The sequence below is a fragment of the Nycticebus coucang genome, chromosome 4 (genome assembly GCF_027406575.1).
Source record: "Nycticebus coucang isolate mNycCou1 chromosome 4, mNycCou1.pri, whole genome shotgun sequence".
In the NCBI taxonomy this organism is placed as follows: domain Eukaryota; kingdom Metazoa; phylum Chordata; class Mammalia; order Primates; family Lorisidae; genus Nycticebus; species Nycticebus coucang.
Window position 1 is genome coordinate 105,583,952 of NC_069783.1, and position 19,999 is coordinate 105,603,950.

Here is a 19,999-nt window from a genome sequence, read left to right on the forward strand (position 1 = left end):
AGGAAAATCAGCCAGTTGAGGTGGTGGGTGCCTGTAGTACCAGATACTTAGGAGGCTTAGGCAGGAGGATCGCTTGAGTCCAGGAATTTGAGGTTGCAGTGAGCTATGATAAGGCCACTGTACTCTAGACTGGGCAACAGAGAGAAACTCTGTCCCTCCTCCCCCCAAAAATCCCACAAAACAATTACACATGCACTTCATTTCTAGGAGTTTTTCCTTGAGATATAGTGACAAACATGTAGAAAAATAAATGAGACTAGATGTTCATCCTTTCTTGACAAAAAAATGGCAGTAATAATAAATGAACATTAACAAGGATCTGATTTAACAAAGAACAAATCATTCACACAATGGAATATTATGCAGCCATCATAAAGAGGGTAAATGACTTACAAGGACAGCCTGTTAATATTTTTAAAAATTCACATGATCATGTCTAAATTTTTTTTGAAAATAACACATATGTAACAATGCTTATGTACAAACTGAAGAATGTCTGTGAGAATACGCAACACATTAATAGTGTGGACAGGTACCAAACCAGAGGTAAACTAAAGTTATACTCTTCTGAACTGTCTGAATCTTTTACATAAAAATGCATTAAGTTTATAATTTAATGAAAAACTTCAGTTAAAAAAATGACAAGAGCAGATGATTTTATATTTAATCATGATTACTAAGAGCAGATGATTTTATGTTTAATCATGATTATTAAAGAGCCTACAAATGCACACAGAAAACCAAAATGGAGTACACCTATTCCACTGAATAACTTCTACATTCTGTATACTTCACGTATTTTGTTCAGCTGATAATTCCCCAGAGAAGAATACTTTGTACTGTCAAAGTACGAAGCAACTAAGTTCTTTAGCATTCACTCTTTAGAAACGTGGCAACTGCCCCATGATGGCCATGTGAGGAAACGGACTCCTGAGACCACGGGAGCCTGACATACCTGTGGGCGGCATTGCCTGCTGCCTCTTAAACAGGTCTGCCTCTACTGTGCTTCCAGCTCCTGCCACCAAGCTCCCTGCAAGGGCTTGCTGCTGAGAAAAAAAAAAAAAAAGAAAAGAAAAGTATGAGATTATGATCACTTAAAGGCATTACAAGAATGAATATAAACTAAAGCTATAATAATTACCCCCAAACACTGACCTCATTCCTTAATAAGAAAAATGTTATCTACCCAAAGTCTTTAAATATATACATATAACGTTGATGTGTAGTGAATATTCTGCACTTCTAACTTACCTCTGGGGGGTGGGGTGGTGGTGGGAAGATTTGTGAAAGATAAATTATTCTGGTTTTAAATGGAATTGCAAATCAATAGTCCTTCGGAAACTAACTAGCTAAGCATGTGGAATGTCAACAGAAGGCTAACTTGGGGAAACATCAGTCTCAGTTCTAAGACAACAGTTTAGCTGACCTAGTCAGTCGCACTGCCTACCATAACTTCACATAAATAAAAAGAAAGGTTGAATTGGATTCCTACTTGAAAATGACACTAAAACCTTGATTAATAACAATCTAACTTGGCCCTTCAAAATGATATTTTTATAATTAGCACCCTACTTGATATGTAGATAAGTGAAATTATATGTTACTTAAAATGCTTAACGTGAAAGAAGCCACTTAAAAAGTCTACATGCTACATGATTCCAACTCCCTAACATTCTGGAAAAGGCAAAACTACAGGGACAGTAAAAAGATATGGTTGCCAGAGGCAAGGTAGGAGGGAGGGAAGATGAACAGACAGAATACGAGTGGTTTTTAGGGTGGTGAAACTACTCTGTATGATGCCATAATGGTGGGTACATGACATTACATAATACTTAATCCACAGAATGTATCACCCCAGGGTTGAACCCCAATGTAAACTCTGGGCTCTGAGTGATCATGTGGTGTCAATGTACGTTCACAAATGAACCCTTGGTGGAAGATGCCAGTAAAGGAGGAAGCTATCTATGCAAGTGTGGGGTAGGGGGTATGTGGGAAATCTCCATACCCTCCCTTTTTTTTTGAGACAGAGTCTCACTATGTTGCCCTCAGTAGAGTGCTGCGGCATCACAGCTCACAGCAACCTCAAACTCTTGGGCTTAAGCGATTCTCTTGTCTCAGCCTACCAAGTAGTTGGGACTACAGACACCTACCACAATGCCCAGCTATTTTTTGGTTGTTGTCACTGCTGTTTAGCTGGTCAGGGCTGGGTCTGAACCCACCAGTCTTGGTGTATGTGGCCAGCACCCTACTCATTGAGCTACAGGTGCCACCCATACCCTTCTCTCAATTCTGCCGTGAACATAAAACTGCTCTAAAAAAAAAAATCTTTTTGGCTGGGTGCGGTGGCTCACACCTATAATCCCAACACTATGGGAGGCCGAGGTGGGTGGATTGCCTAAGCTCACAGGTTCAAGACCAGCCTGAGCCAGAGCAAGACCTCATCTCTAAAAATAGCTGGATATTGTGGCGGGTGCTTGTAGTCCCAGCTACTTGGGAGGCTGAGGCAAGAGAATTGCTTAAGCCCAAGAGTTTGAGGTTGCTGTGAGCTGTGACGCCACAGCACTCTACCCAGGGCGATAGCTTAAGACTCTGTCTCAAAAAAAAAAAAAAAAAAAACTACTTGAGAAGCTGCTGGCATATTATTTTACAAAGACAGAAACTAGCCAAATCTTGGTCAGTACAGACTTAATCCTAACCCTTTTCTATCCTTTTTTTGTCCCTGCAATTACAGCAAATGCTAAGGATTGTATATAATAATCACTAGTTGCTAAATTATTCCTTGATTCAGTTCTATCTACTCAGGCATTCTAAATGCAAAAATTACAGATACCTAAACAAAGTAAATATTCAATGAGATGGGACTATTTGAACCAACTATCCCACAGCCACAACCAATACAACTAGGCTGTGGGTCATTCACTCACATGGGGAAAGGTTAAGTTATCAAAAGGAAAAATAAGCAACAATTCAATACATGTAGCATGAGGACATCCTATTTACATTTAACAGAGATGGGGGAGGAAAGAAAAGAGAAGAAGACTGAGGAATGGACAGAGAGAGAGAGGAAGAAAAGAAAGAAAGGAATGGTTTGAAAACAGACCATGTGTTAACCACGGTCATCTCCAGGTAGTAAGATTCATGTGTGCACTTCTCTAGATTTTTCCAAAGTTCTATAATGAACGTGTACTACTTTATATAATCAAAAGAAGATTTTCTTCTTCTTTTCTTCTTCCTGACATGGAATTGGAAAGAATTATTTTTAAATAAAAGAAACTGATGAAGGGCTCTGCATCTAGTAATGGCCAAGTTCTTTCCTATTGGACCAAACATATTCCAGGTAACTATGAACTGTAGATGAAATACAGAAAATATGAAAAAGTGGATGATACAGGAAGGGAAGTGATAGCTGCAAGAAGAGACATACGGTCTCTCTGGCTTAAAGAAAAAGGACAGAGAGCAGGAGCTGGAGAAAGGGAGATTCCACATTCTTTCTCTAGTCTCTGCCTACATCTCTGCTGACTCCTAAACCATGAGCAACACAAACAGGGTCCCAGCAAAGGCCATAATACTAAACAGAAACTTCACGTGCCACCTACCACAGAAGAGACAGTTTGCAGTTTCAATTCAATTAAGTGTTAAGGCAAAATAATTAATACTCTTCAGAAGAATATAAGACAGGGCTTCTACATGTCATTCATAATTGTCCAAAGTCCAACTCAAAATTACTCCAAAATACAGGGCAACACCTGTGGCTCAGTGGGTAGGGCACCAGCCCCATATACCAAGGGTAACAGGTTCAAACCTCACCCCAGGCAGCTAAAAAAGCAGTGACAACTGCAATAAAAATAGACAGGTGTTGTGGCAGGTGCCTGTAGTCCCAGCTACTCCGGAAGCTGAGGCAAGAGTATTGCCTACACCCAAGAGTTAGAGGTTGCTGTGAGCTGTGATGCCATAGCACTCTACTGAGGGTGACAAAGTGAGACTGTCTCAAAAAAAAAAAAAATACTCCAAAATACAAATAAACAATAGAACATGAGCCATTCTCAAAAGACTATCAATGGACACCACCTCCAAGAAGACCCACATATTGGAATTAGCAGACAAGGATTTCAAAGTGGCTTTAATAAGTATGCCCAAGATCATAAATAAAAACATATTTTTCTATCAATAAAGGACAAGAAGAAATCTTGACAGAAATATAGAAACTAATTTAAAAGAGAGACAAATGGAAATAATAAAACTAAAAAATACAACATTTGAAATACAAAATTCATTGGATAAGCTTAACAGCAGTGTGTGGATGGAGAAATATAGTGAACTTAAAAACAGAGAGAAGACCGCACATAGTGAAGGACCTAACTTCGAGGCACACCCTAAGGCTCTTTGAACCAGGATGGTATTGGCATAAGGACCAGCAATCTGATAAAGAACTCAGTAGACTCATCCTTACACAACCACATGATTTTCCAAAATTCCAAAGCTGGCTCGGTGCCCATAGCACAGTGGTTATGTGGCGTAGGCCACATACACCGAGGCTGGCTAGTTCAAACCTGGCCCAGGCCAGCTAAAACAACAACAGCTGCAACAAAAAATAACCAGGGGTTGTGGCAGGCGCCTGTATTCTTAGCTACTTGGGAGGCTGAGGCAAGAGAATCACCTGACCCCAAGACTTTGAAGTTGCTGTGAGCTGTGACGACACAGCACTCTACCAAGGGCAACATAGTTAGACTCTATCTCAAAAAAAAGTTCCAAAGCAATCCAAAGGAAATGAAAAGTCTTCAACAAAGGGTGCTAGAAAACTAGATATGCATATGAAAAACTGATAAAATGGACTTCATTAAAATCATAAATCTCAGAATAAGGGGAAGGGGGAAAGGGAGGGGAGGAAGGGGGGGAGGTGGGTAGAGGGAAAGGGATTGGTGGGATTACACCAGCGGTGCATCTTACAAGGGTATATGTGAAACTTGGTAAATGTGGAATGTTAAGTGTCTTGGCACAGTAACTGAGAGAATGCCAGGAAGGCTGTGTTAACTAGTGTGATGAAAGTGTGTCAAACGGTCTGTGAAGCTAGTGAATGATGTCCCATGATCATATCAATGTACACAGCTATGATTTAATAAATAAATATATATATATATATATATATATATAAAATCATAAATCTCTGTTTATCAAAAGGCACTGGCAGGAAGGACATGCTCTTTCCACTTTTTCCTGACTGCTGCTGACACCATGGTTGTCTCCTAGGGGACTCAAGATGCCCACACCATCCTTGTCACCATGCTCTACAGAAGGTGCAGGAGCAACTCCATGTGTGGCAGACACTCATCTTTGATTTTTAAAATGAATTTAAGTTTCATTTTATTCTGCATTATGAACATAAACTTGATTTTAATGAAAAACCTTTTTTTTTTTTTTTTTTGAGATAGAATCTCACTTTATCGCTCTCGGTAGAGTGCCATGGCATCACACCTCACACCAACCTCCAATTCCTAGGCTTAGGTGACTTTCTTGCCTCAGCCTCCCAAGTACCTAGGACTACAGGCGCCCACCACAATGCCCGGCTATTTTTTTGTTTTGCAGTTTGGCTAGAACTGCCACCCTCAGTATATGGGGCCAGCACCCTACCCACTGAGCCACAGGTGCCAACTAAAAACCGTTATTACAACTCCTTTAAAAAGGCAGAAAAAGTGACACAAGAAAAGAGATACTCTGATAGGAACTTAATTCTGGGTGCTCATTTTAACCTAGACAATGTCAAAATGAGTTTATCCATAGAAGACTTAATGTAATTTGCAGTGACACTAGAAACTACACCAAGAACAGTGAAAGGAAGTAGAGATGTGTAGTTCACAGAAAAGACAAGTCAGAATGTTTGCCACCTATACATTCTGAGAAAAGTGCTAGAAAAATAAATTGAACAAAAAAATGAAGAAACTTAAAGTATGTTTAAAAAAAGGTAAAAGAATGTTTACTAAAAGAGGAACTTACATTATTCTAGAGGACAAAATTGAGACCAGTAATAATGTAGCAGTTAAAAATTACTAGGAGGCAAATTTCTGACCAGTAAAAATAAATAATTAAATAAACTAAACTTTAACTGGAACTATGCCCTATGTAAGACTGGGTCCTAGGTCACTTAAAAGGTAAGATGGAGTCAAGGTCCTCCCTAAGTACCCTGAAAGAACACATTTATAGAGTAGAGGGGCCTAGGTGACCTAGAGTCTCTATAAACTCAAGCTCCTAAAAGAAATCTTCTCACACTTAACCTCAGAAGTGGGTAACTGAGGAAAACACAAAACAAAATTTGTGCTTTCTCTTTTAAAAAGTATGTAAATTAAAACAAGTAGAGATGCCATTTTATACCTATGAACCTTTAACTGTACACATACAAGTATGGACACATATGTAAGATAATATAAAAAGCAATAGTTGGGTGGTGCCTGTGGCTCAAGGAGTAGGGTGCCGGTCCCATATGCCGGAGGTGGCGGGTTCAAACCTAGCCCTGGCCAAAAAAAAAAAAAAAAGCAATAGTTGGGTTAGGATCACAGAACCATAAATAATAATTCATTTTCTCTAACATACTCACTGAAAAAAACTCTCTAATCAGGATGGTTTTATAAAATATAAATAACTATAATAATACCAGTATTTTTGCGTATACAATAACTACATACAATAATACCACCCTAGAACTTTCTGGAAGCACAGAGAGAAAGTAATACACATGCAACACTGAGCACCCTCTCGATTCATAGCTAGAGTTTAATTTACAAAAGTAGTTGATCAAAAATTCCACAATTGTTTGCAAATAACACTCATCCTGAAACTATGTGATAAACTCTTTTTAGAATACTAAACAGGGCTGGCAAAACCATATCAACAAAATTGAGACCACAATGTCTAGCGGTAGTTTCAGCTAAACATTAAGTAAATACATAGTGAGCGTCATGAAGACACTAACACTAACATATGTTACACTAATGATACACAAATGCCACTCCTAAGAAATATTTCTAAATAGCAAAGACATAACCTTAAGTCAGAAAAATGGTTAATTATAGTTCCTCCAGTTTTAGAGCATTAGCAGCTATTAAACTAAGAATTATTAAAAGTGAATAAAACATAAAAAGAGTATATGTTAAATAAAATAACCCCAAAAAGTCTAAATACACTTGTTTCAACTGGCATGTATAAAACATAATATAAAAAACTTACTGTGTTAGAATGATGGGATTATAATTATTTTCTCTAACAGGAAGATGACTGAAAAACCTTAGAATGGTTCTTTTTACAAATAAATGTGTGTATGTCTATCTGTACTTTACATGTAACAGCTTTGCATGCCATACTACCACCTGAAAATCTTTTGTAAACAGAAATTAATCAGAGAATTCTGAATTTATTTCTGGAGTTTCACTAGTTAATAGAAATTAGGCAATATTAAAATTATTATTATTTTTTTTTGGAGACAGAGTCTCACTTTGTTGCCCTGGGTAGAGTGCCGTAGCGTCACAGCAACCTCAAACTCTTGGGCTCAAGAGATCCTCTTACCTCAGCCTCCCAAGTACCTGGGACTACAGGTGCCTGCCACAAGGTCTGGCTATGTTTAGAGATGGGAGTTTGCTCTTTCTCAGGCTGGTTTCAAACTCCTGAGCACTAGCCAATCCAGCTGCTTCAGACTCCCAGAGTACTATAATTACAGGCATGAGCCACCACACCTGGCCTCATTTAACTTTTTGTTTGAAAATTTTCACAATTTGAGAAGGAAAATGGGAAAACATGTATGTCCAATTTAAAACAGTAATAATAAAGCAATCACCATGTACTCATCACATGCCTTAAAAATAAAATAAAATATTATGGGCATGGGGGCTCATGCCTGTAATCCTATGACTCTGGGAGGCCAAAGCGGGTGGATCGCCTGAGCTGGTGAGTTCAAGACCAGCCTGACCCAGAGTGAGACCCCTTCTCAAAAACAGCCGGGCGTTGTGGTAGGCTCCTGTCCTCCCAGCTACTTGGGAAGCTGAGGTAAAAGAATCGCTTAAGGGTTTAAGAGGTTTGAGTTTGAGGTTGCTATGAGCTGTGATGCCACAGTACTCTACCAAGGGTGACAAAGTGAGACTCTGTCTCAAAAAAATAAAAATTTTTTTTAAAAATCCTGCCATTTGCAAAAGCATGGATGAACCTAGAAAGCATTATGTTTGGTGAAATAAGTCACAGAAATAAAAATGCATGGTATCATTTGTACATAGAATTAAAAAAAAAGTCAAACTCATCTTGGCGCCTGTGGCTCAAGCGGCTAAGGCGCCAGCCACATACACCTGAGCTGGCGGGTTCGAATCCACCTGAGCTGGCGGGTTCGAATCCAGCCTGGGCCCGCCAAACAACAATGATGGCTGCAAACAAAAAATAGCCAGGCATTGTGGTGGGTGCCTGTAATCCCAGCTACTTGGGAGGTGGAGGCAGGAGAATAGCTTGAGCCCAGGAGTTGGAGGTTGCTGTGAGCTGTGATGGCACTCTACCTAGGGTGACAGCTTGAGGCTCTGTCTCAAAAAAAAGTCAAACTCATAGAAACAGAATAGAACATTGGTTGCCACAGGCTGGGGAGTTGGGGGAAACAGGGAAATGTTAGTCAAAGGGTACAAACTTTCAGTCATAAGGCATATAAATTCTAGAGATCTAATGTATAGCGCGGTAACTACAGTTAATAACACTATATCTGGAATTTGCTAAAAGAGATCTTAATCAGCTCGGCGCCCATAGCTCAGTGAGTAGAATGCCAGCCACATACACTGAGGCTGGCGGGTTCAAGCCCGGCCCAGGCCTGCTAAAGAACAATGACAACTGCAATCAAAAAATAGCCAGGTGTTGCAGCGGGTACCTGTAGTCCCAGCTACTTGGGAGGCTGAGGCAAGAGAATTGCTTAAGCCCAAGAGTTTGAGGTTGCTATGAGCTGTGACACCATGGCACTCTACCAAGGGTGGCACAGTGACTCTGTCTCAAAAAAAGAAGATCTTAACCATTTTCACCACAAAAATAAAAGTGGAGGTGCTGGATAGTTTAATTTGATTGTGGTAATCATTTCACTACATCAAATCACTTTGCACAACTTAAATATATACAATGCTGTCGATTATACCTCAAATTGGAAAAAAAAATTCCTTATAGTGTCATCACTTACAGATTTATCCCTAAGCAACCTCTCTGGTCTTGCTCAATAAGGGCAGACTTACATACATCCTGCATTTGCATTTCTTCATGTTATGTTGCTGAGTCCCCACAGAGAGGTGTGTGTGGCCAGAGCTCACCCATTCTTACTGACTGCCTGAGTCCTCCTCTGTGTGAATGCACACAAGCCACAGACACATTCTACTGGTAAGGGACATTTGGGTTCTTTCCAGTTTGGGGCTTTTATAAACAATGTTGCTAGGAACATTACTCCAAGTGTATTCTGGTACACAAACACAAGAGGACCTCTAGAGCATACTGCTGGGTCAAAGGCTCACTGCTTCTTTATCCAAATGATGCAAAATACCTCTAAATGATTAGAACAAGCTGTACTCTCACTGTAAGGGGGTAAGAATCTCATGATCTAAGTCAGATTCCATCTAGTTTCATTCCTAACATCAGGTTAGTGCAAAAGTAAGTCTGAGAGGTTCTACTCACACTGTGGGAGACTGTGCCTCTTTTTTGTGTGTTTATGGGCACTCCTGGGCCTTCTTTTGTCCCACTATTCTTATACAGATATTTATAAATGTGGCCTATAAATGTATTGACATATTTTATTACTCCAAGCATTAACAAAAAATAAGCCCCACTAACAGATTTTCTGACAATCTCTAAGAGTTATCTTCAATTGTATCAAACTCATTACAATAAATGCCTAAATACTACAATCATATTATGATTCCCCACTAGAAGAAACCAGGCTCTTTGATGAAATGGGAGATTCCACAGCTGGTTCAAGGAATATGCAAGATGAACCTTAAATATTTTACACCAGAAAGGGCAGCGCCTGTAGCTCAGTGAGTAGGGCTCTGGCCCCATATACCGAGGGTGGGGGGTTCGAACCTGGCCCCGGCCAAACTGCAACCAAAAAATAGCTGGGCGTTGGGGCAGGTGCCTGTAGTCCCAGCTACTTGGGAGACTGAGGCAAGAGAATCACTTAAGCCCAGGAGTTGAAGGTTGCTGTGGGCTGTGATGGCCACAGCACTTTACCCAAGGTGACAACTTGAGGCGCTGTCTCAAATAAAAAAGAAAAAAGAAGAAAAGAAAAATAGGAATACTTAGGTATAAATATAATAAAATATATATAGAAAATTACAAATGCTGGAGAAAGAAATCAAAGAAGACTTAAATAAATGGTGAGATATACCATATTCGTAGACTGGAAGAAGACTTAATATTACCAAGATAATCACTTCTCCTCAAACTGGTTAACAGATTCAATGCAATCCCAATCAAAATCCTAGCAGGATGTTTTGTAGATATCAACAAGCTGATTCTAAAATTTATATTTTAGGTGAAGGAATTAGAATGACAAAATAATTTTGAAAAAGAAGAGTAAAGTTGGAGAACTCATATTACCTGACTTTAAAACTTACTATAAAGCTACAATAATCAGGATAGTCTGACACTGGCAAAAAGATACAAAGAGAGAATACAGAAATAGAACCAAACAAATAGGATCAAGTGGTTTTGGGCAAAGATGCAAAACCAATTCAACATATACAGGACAGTCTTTTCAAAAAATGGTGCTGGAGGCCGTGTGCAGTGGCTCACACCTGTAATCCTCGCACTCTGGGAGGCCAAGGTGGGTGGAATGCCTGAGTTCACAGGTTCAAGACCAGCCTGAGCAAGAGCAAAGACACCGTCTCTAAAAATAGCCAGGCACTGTGGTGGGTACCTGTAGTCCCAGCTACTTGGGAGGCTGAGGCAAGAGAATCACCTGAGCCCAAGAGTTTGAAGTGCTGTGAGCTATGATGCCATGGAGGGCAACAAAGTAAGACTCTGTCTCAAAAAAAAAAAAAAAAAAAAAGTGCTGAAAATACTGAATATTCACATGCAAATGAATATTCCTATGTTTGTCATGTTATACAATACTCAAAATGGAACACAGATCTAAATGTAAAACTATAAAACTTCTAGAAGAAAACACAGAACATCTTTGTAACCTTGGATTGAACAAAGAGTTTTAGATATATCAAAAACACAATCCATAAGAGAAAACAATTGACAAACTATACTTCACCAAAATTTAAAAGTCCACCAAAGATAGTGCTGAGGAAAGAAAAAGAAAAACCAAAAACTGGAGGGGGAGGGAGGAATTTGCAAATCACACAAATGAAAAAATATACATATCAAGCAAAAAACTTTCAAATGCAACAATAATAGAACTCAATTTTAAAAAAAAGGGTGAGACGTGAACATATATTTCACCAAAGAAGATACCCAAATGCTCAACTTTATTAATCTTTAGAGATATACAAATTAAAATCAGATAACCTATTAGAATGACTAAAAAAGAAAACTGACAATAACAAATACTGAGGAGGAAGCAAAACAACAGGAATTCTCCCTTATGTTGCTGCCAGAAACACAAAATGGTACAGGCACTTCGGGAAAGTTTGGCAGTTTCTTTTTTCTTTTTTTTTGTAGAGACAGAGTTTCACTTTATGGCCCTAGGTAGAGTGCCATGGCATCACATAGCTCACAGCAACCTCCAACTCCTGGGCTTAAGCGATTCTCTTGCCTCAGCCTCCCAAGTAGCTGGGACTACAGGTGCCCGCCACAACACCTGGCTATTTTTTTGTTGCAGTTCGGCCGGGGCCAGGTTTGAACCCACCACCCTTGGTATACGGGGCTGGCACCTTACCGACTGAGCCACAGGTGCCGCCCAGCAGTTTCTTAATAAAGTTGAACATATGCTTAATACACAACCCAACAATCTGACTCCTATGTATTTACTTAAAAGAGATGAAAGTCTATGTTTACATAAAAAACTGTATGTGAACATTTATAGCAGCTTTATTTATAAGTTCCAAAAATTGAAAACCGAAATACTGCTCAAAGGGCAAATGGATAAACAAAGTGGGATGCATTAATACAATGGATACCATTCAGCAACAAAAAATCTTACTTCCTCCAGTAAATTCAACAAAGTGGACAAATCTCAAATGCAGTCTGTTAAGTGAAAGAAGCCAGACTAAAAAGGTAACATACACTCAATTCCATTTGTATTTCATTCCAGAAATGGCAAAATCATAGAGATGGAGAACAGAGGAGGACAAGGTAGGGGTGAAGAGATAACTAAAAAGAAGTAGCATGAGGGAACTCTTGGGGGATGATGGAACTGTTCTGTTGCCTGTGGTGGTGGCTACACAACTCTACAGATTTTTTTTGGTGGGGGGACAAAGTCTCACTCTGTTGTCCTGGGTAGAGTGCTGTGGTGTTGTAGTCGCAACAACCTCAGACTCTTAGGCTTAAGAGATCCTCTTGCCTCAATCTCCCAAGTAGCTGTGACTATAGGTACCCACAAGACACCTGGATAATTTTTCTATTTTAGAAATGGAGTCTCACTCTTGCTCCGGCTAGTCTTGAACTCCTGAGCTCAAGCACAACCCAATTATACAGATTTTAAAACATACATAAGTACAGAAGTTTACTGAATGTAAACTAAACACATTTAAATAAATATAAGCAAATAAATACTGATAGTGACATAATTATTGAAATAAAAATCCATATATGAATATAAAAATGGAAGAAAAAAGGAAAGATCATTATAGTAGATACCAACTAATAAATGTTGAAGGAATAACAGAATTAGAAAATCCATTTTGGAATCTTTATACTAATAATTAATTCAGATATGACTGATCAATAAATGTTAGAATTTGTGGGCAAAAGTTTAATGAGATACAGGATATTTACATAGTCTCAAAGTATCTTCCCCATTCACTCTTCATTTACAAAAGCAAAAATAACTAAATGGATTTTTTATTTAGTTGGACAAGCCTCATATAAACCACCTTAACCAAGTGGTCTAAGTTAACATTACCAGTTATGGGTCAAAGTGACATCATCGCCTTCTGATATGATGAACTGAAGACATGATCCGAACACAACACAAGAAAACATTAGACAATCCCATGTCCAAGAATATTTTATAAAACAACTGGTCCATACTTCAAAAATGTCAAGGTCATGAAAGACTGAGAAACTGATCCAGATTAAAAAAGACCAGAAGGGCATGAAAACTATACACAGTGGGTGATCCTGCAATGGGTCTTAGACTGGGGGAAAAACACTAAAAAGGACATTATCGGTTATAGATGAAATATGTATATAAACTGTGGATTATAACATATTACATTAAAGCTAATACAATATGTAAACTTTCTAATTTTGATCATGGTACTGTGGTTAGGTAAGATACCACCCTTACCTAATATGCGCTGATGTGTTTAGGGACAAAGAGGTATGATATGATATTACATATTTACATGAGAAAGAATGAAAATAATGAAAATGGGGCAAAAAATTAAGAGTTGGTAAATTTGGGCAAAAGGTACAAGGGGGGGTTATATAGTTATTGCAACTTTTATGTACATTTGAAACTCTATCAAAATTAAAAAAAAACAAAACCCACCCAGGATAAAAGTGTTTTCAGAAATCAGGATAATTTATTTCAAAGCTAAAAGAATTTGATCTGTATTTTTAAATTCCTGGTATTACTAATGTAACAGTGATTTTCAAAAAAATCAGAAATACTCAGTTTGCATTTTATCAACTGAGAAGCCTGTGGTCCTGATGATTTGAAATATATTTCACTTCAGTATTTCCTTTAGCTGTGGAAAATACCAAGTTATCATCTACTTAAATCATTTTTTTTTTGTTCTGTTTTGCACTGCTCTCAAAATACAGATAAAAGACAAGAAAGAACCAACATTTAAAACACGGCACACAAGGAATCCTGAACACACATTCAACAAGACTTTAAGTGTTAGATCACATGCATTCTAAAAGCTACTACTGCATTACAAGTACATGAAAAAAAAATGCACCAAGATCTGTGTTGTCATTTACTCATGCAATTTAACTTTACAATTTTATATGCAGGAAGACTTTTTTACTTTTTAAAAATAAGGAATGGGCTCTGGAAAAAAAAAATGCCTAAGAGCAAGTAGTAAATCGAAGGTTAAAATATCTGGATGAAGGAAAAGTTTGGGATGAAACTATATTTGAGAACCATCGACAAGTACCTGAAGCGGTTGCTGCTGGGATGAAAAAGCAGCAGAAACCTTTGGCGGAAGCTGGGTTGCTATAGCAACGGGGGTCCCAGTCTGCCCATTCTTTCCTGTCACAACCTTTACCTGAGAGGAAATATTTTGAGAAAAAAAGGCAACATAATTTTTAAGACTGCTCAAAATTTTTTTAGAATTTATTGCTGATAGCTCACTGATGTTTGGTGTTTAAAAATGTTTTTGCATCAAATCCTGTAAAAGGACAATGAACTGACAGATTTATAACACAACAACCTAATTCAACTGCAAATCTTGCAGGAACTCCAATTTATGTCAAACTGCAATACCCTTGGATTCTGTGACTTCGAATTTTAAATATGTGAATGGCAGAGTCTTCAAGTAACAAAGCCCTAACAACTTCATAGGCAATTTGCAAAACAGCTCTCTGTTAAATACTGAGTGGGAATGGCAAAAGTATCTCAGCAAGAGGTTACAAAGAATTTTTTCTTCTTCATAAGCATAGATAAGGGGGACTGATCTTACAGACAACACTGCAATATAAACAAAGAATTTAATTTTTCTATTTCAGGACAACAGAGGTAAAATCTTCAAAATAATCACCTTCTGAAAAATAAAAATGTCCCATCCTGGAAAGGATGTTAAAGAAAACACAAAATGGCAAAGCCACACAGATACACCCATAACTATCAATGAGGACCGCTGGAGCAAAGAGACAAGCTTTTGCTCACCAAAAGCTGATTTCTTTGCAGAAGAACTGACAAATATTTATTTTAGCTGCATCATTAAACAAAGTAAGCTTCACCAACATAGTATACACTACACAACACAAAGGCACAAAATACAGTACATTACAGTACAATTCACCATTGTCTTGCTTTTTAAGATGTACAAATAAAAGGATCATAGAAATGATTACAGTATTGAGAAATCTCAGGGGATTTATTATGTACCTATTCGAGGCACTCAAAAAGTACACTGCCTAAAAAAGATTCTATCTTTTTTTTTTTTTTTTTTTTTATGGTTTTTGGCAGGGGCTGGGTTTGAACCTGCCACCTCCGGCATATAGGACCCGCGCCCTACTCCTTGAGCCACAGGCCCCGCCCAAAAGATTCTATCTTAAATAACGATCAATTAAGTATTTGGAAGTTTAAGATACGATCTCAAACATAAGACATCTAAACATTGAAAAAATTCTCATAGTTTTCTGACATAACTATTTTAATCATGAAAATTACATATAAATATAGCTAGTAATTTATAATTGTGGCTAGCATACTATAAAAATTAGTGATTTGGCTTGGCACTCACAGCTCGGTGAGTAGGGCACCAGCGACATACACTGAGGGGCTGGCGAGTTCGAACCCAAGCCCAGTCCTGCCAAACAACAATGACAACTACAACCAAAAATAGCCGGACGTTGTGGGTAGGCGCCTGTAATCCCAGCTACTTGGGAGGCTGAGGCAAGAGAACGGCTTAAGCCCAAGTGTTTGAGGTTGCTGTGAGGCGTGAGGCCACAGCACTATACTGAGGGCGACTCTGTCTCAAAAAAAAAAAAAGCCTTAGTGATTTAAAAACATCTGTTTGGGGCGGCGCCTGTGCTCAGTGGGTAGGGCGCTGGCCCCATATACTGAGGGGGCAGGTTCAAACCCAGCCCCACGTAAATGGCAACAAAAAAATAACCAGGCACTGTGGCGGGTGCCTGTAATCCCAGCTACTAGGGAGGCTGAGGCAAGAGAACGGCCTAAGCCCATGAGCTGGAGGTTGCTGTTAGCTGTGTGATGCCACAGCACTCTACAGAGGGCAATAAAGGGAGACTCTGTCTCTACCAAAAAAAAAAAAAATCTGTTTGAAAATCATGTTGAGGGCTGGGTGCGGTGGCTCATGGCTGTAATCCTAGCACTCTGGAAGGAGTTTGAGACCAGCCTGAGTAAAAGCGATACCCCGTCTCTCCCAAAAAATAGAAAAACTGAGGCAAGAGGATCGCTTAAGCCCGAAGAGTAGGAGGTTGCTGTGAGCTATGATACCACAGCATCTACCCAGGGTGACAGCTTCAGACTGTCTCAAAAAAAAAAAAAAAAAAAAAAAAACATACAAATAAAAATAAAATTGGAGCAGGCCAGGCATGGTGGCTCATGCCTGTAATCCTAGCACTTGGGAGGCTGAGGTGGATGGATTACCTGAGCTTACAGGTTCGAGACCAGCCTACAGGTTCGAGACCAGCCTGAGCCGGAGTGAGACCCCGTCTCTAAAAACAGCCAGGTGTTGTGGTTGGCGCCTCTCCCCCCAGCTACTCAGGAGGCTGAGGCAAGAGAATTGCTTGAACCCAAGAGTTTGAGGTTGCTGTGTGAGCTATGATGTCATAGCACTCTACCAAGGATGACAAAGTGAAACTCTGTCTCAAAAAAAAAAAAAAAAAAAAAAAGGCTAGGCACCTGTGGCTCAAGCGGCTAAGGCACCAGCTATATACACCTGAGCTGGTGGGTTCAAATCCAGCCCAGGCCCGCCAAACAACAATGACGGCTGCAACCAAAAAATAGCCAGGCGTTGTGGCGGGTGCCTATAGTCCCAGCTACTTGGGAGGTGGAGGCAGGAGAATCGCTTGAGCCCAGGAGTTGGAGGTTGCTGTGAGCTATGATGTCACAGCACTCTACCCAGGGCATTTTTATGGAGAGATCTACAGAAGTAAAATGTGAAACTTGGGCAATCAGCCAAAAGGTGCCAAGTGGCACATGTGCAGCTTGGCCCAAGCAGTTTCAGAATCTCACTTGTGGCAAAAGGGCCACATCAACCATCAGCCACAGACAGGCCCAGACATGTAAATCATGGTCAGGCCAGCTGAGCTCACTGAGGCAGAGATGAACCCTTGGTTCCTAAGGAAAAACCTGAGTGCTGAGTAAGCACTAATCACAGTACCACTCTGCTCCTCCTTCTAACACATTGTGCTCAACACCTCTTCCTTTCCATGAAGGAAGAAAGCAAAATATATCCTTCAATTTTACTCATGGATCAAATCCTTACAAAACATAAATCTTAGAAATACTCCTACTTTAATTTACTATTGCGTAGACTCTAATTTGCTTCATGCAGGTCTTCTAGGTCATCAAACTACTGTTTCTTACCTCATCATTGATGACCTCAGACTTTTCTTCCTCGTCCTCCTCCTCCTCCTCTTCTTCGATGTCCAAATCATTCTGTCTAAGATATGCTTGTAATGGGGCATAATGTTTCTTCTTGAAAGCTAAGAAATCCATCATATTCCCTTGGAAATGTTGCAAGAAAAACAGTTCAATCAAATACTCCTTGAAGACCTCCTTCAGGGCCTCCATCTCTCTGTAGTGATAATCCAGGCACTGTTTCCTCATCTGTGCCAGCTCCTGAGAAGCTGGTGGGATTTCCTCTAACTTCTTGGGAGTCTTCTTTACTCCAGCACTCCCCACGGCTGTGAGAGGAAGGCTAGAAAGGCCTGGGGGCATGGCCGTTCTGGAAGGACTAGTGGGTGGGGGCGGGGACGTCATCCCAAATGCTGATGTGCCCCCAACCCCAGGGAGTAGCACACCAGGGGGCCTCTCAAATCCCAATGGTCTGGCTAGAGGCTGCCCCTGCAGCACCTGCTGCTGTTGGATTAACTGGCCCTGGATGATGCTGCTGATCTGGGGTGGCAAGCTGGCCGTGGCAATGTGGCTTGAGCTGGTTAGGGGCTGCAGGCCGGCTCCACCAGCAGCCACAGGGCTCTGGGGTCCCAGGTGGTGAACAGTGCCTCCTGGCTGCGCATGAGGCTGGGAGAGTCTCCGCTCTCGCACTGTGATGGGGGCTCCTGTGTGCTGCAGCTGCACCTGGGCTCCCTGGGTGATCTGGGTAAGTCCTGAGCCCTCCTGAAATACAAAGTGTCCACCACTGGATGGGCTTAAGCTGATTTGTCTCACGAGCACACTGGCGTCCACGAACCCTCCAGTAGGACTACTGCTACAGATGCCCAGCCCAGGGCCAGGGGCACCTGCACGAACACTTGGCAGGGCCTGCCCCGGCCCAGGGCTGGGCTGCGTGGGGCTCTGAGTTTGGACCTGCTGGGACAGGGGTGAAGTGACCTGAATATACGACGGAGACCCATGCTCAAACCGCCTTGGCTGAGTACTGAACTGAAACCCTGGGGAGGTAGGGTTGGGAAGTGGCAGAGGGGCCAGCGTGATCTGTTGGTTTCCTCCAACGACGGGGCCAACGCTCTGTAGGGTGATGTTCACATTCTGTCCGGCCACAGGACTCCTATTCATCAGTTGCTGTATTTGGTAACCAGGGGACTGGGGTGCAGATGGGCTTGCTGAGGGGGCAAAGGGCGTTGCAGGGGACGAGGGTAGGTTTGGGTGGGCTGGCTGGTCTTCTCCCTCACTGCCGGTGAAAGACCTGGACCTCTGCAGCTGATGCTGGACATTCTGAGGGCCGCTGCCATGGTGCATTATTGCCTCCCTTTTTTTTTTATCCAATACGATGTTCTCCTAAAAATCAAAATTAAAACTAAGTTACTTAAAGGTAGACATAATTGCTTGATTACCACAAGTATAACTACCATTTAACAGCACTGAAAAGGCACCATGATGGCAGTTCCCACTGGCCTCTTGAGTCAAATGCCAGACCATCTTATCAACTCACACCAAATGCAGCTGGGAGAGGTCCCTGGAGACATCTCCATCTATACAGACTGAGAAACTGCCCTCCTCAGTCACTGCTGTGCCCCAGGCCCAGGTCGGGGTGGGTGGGTGAGCCAAGCCAGCCACTGGGGAACATCCCAAGCATCACCGAGGAAGCTAACCTGTGTGGACTGAGCCTCGTCCCTGGAGCCCCATGCACTGCCGGTGAGGTAGGTGCTGCTCCTACTCCATTTGAGGGGCAGGAGACCAAACCACAGAGGAAGCAGCAAGCAGAGGAGCAGAGTCTGAGCCCAGACTCGCACTCTGGAAAGGAAACCCCCTTCTGCAGCAGAGCCCTCCACCAGCATCTCCCATGGGGAACGGCCTCCTGCTCACGGTCACCCAGCACCCAAGAAGCATTTAGCAACTACCGCTGCACGGAGGAAAACAAGACTGCCTCACCAGACGCAAACATCCAAGCCTCTCCAGCTAGCAGTTCTTACCAACCTCCAGGTTGCCTCAGCCATGGCCGTACCCCTGTAAATCTAGCTCAAACACACATGGGGTCGTACTAGACCCTGTGCCACTGGTGGGAGAGCGAGACAGGAAAGCTGGGACAGTCGATGCCCTGGGGAGCGCCCCACCTGTGCCAGGAGCTGGGATAAAACATGAAATGAAGTACTGGAGCAGAAGGTAGGGAACAGCCTCAGATCTCAATGTTCTCAACAAGAGCACAAAAAGAGGAGAAACTTCTAGAAGGTCTTCTAGGGAGAAAGAAGGGAAATGGCCAGAGCCTGGCCCTCATCCAGTATAGTGTTCCCTTCAGGGGGTCTGCAAACTCCCTGGGAGGTCATACCACAATTTCAAAGGCACTCTTAATCCAAACACTGCTTAGTGTATGCAGATGAGTGAGCAAGTGGAGGGCCCATTATGGAAAGCCAACTTTCAGGAAAGCATGGAGTTGGCAAGGGTAACCCAGAGGTGAGGCCAGGTCAGATCTGCATAGAGAGAGAAACATCTTCAGGGAGGGGAGAGGCTAATGACCCCAACCACTGCACACACAAACACACCCCTCGTCTGTTCTCTGCACTGTGGCCAAGTCACAGC

At 41.3% G+C, this 19,999-nt stretch overlaps 1 protein-coding gene across 7 annotated transcripts in view; it reads right to left on the reverse strand.

The window, feature by feature from the left end:
- EP400 (E1A binding protein p400) overlaps positions 1-19,999 on the reverse strand; it is a 137,578-nt gene that overhangs the window by 105,329 nt on the left and 12,250 nt on the right. For 5 of the 7 annotated variants that reach the window (XR_008379402.1, XM_053587153.1, XM_053587151.1 and 2 more), the window contains exons 2-3: positions 17,390-18,760; positions 956-1,046 (exon numbers count right to left, since the gene is read on the reverse strand). Coding sequence is in view for 6 of the 7 variants with exons in the window: in XM_053587153.1 (XP_053443128.1) it covers positions 956-1,046; positions 17,390-18,721 (1,423 nt within the window). In the remaining variant the exon portion in view is untranslated. Of the gene's footprint in view, positions 1-955; positions 1,047-14,267; positions 14,379-17,389; positions 18,761-19,999 lie in introns of all 7 variants that reach the window. The other 2 variants (XM_053587154.1, XM_053587150.1) reach the window with 2 other exon arrangements.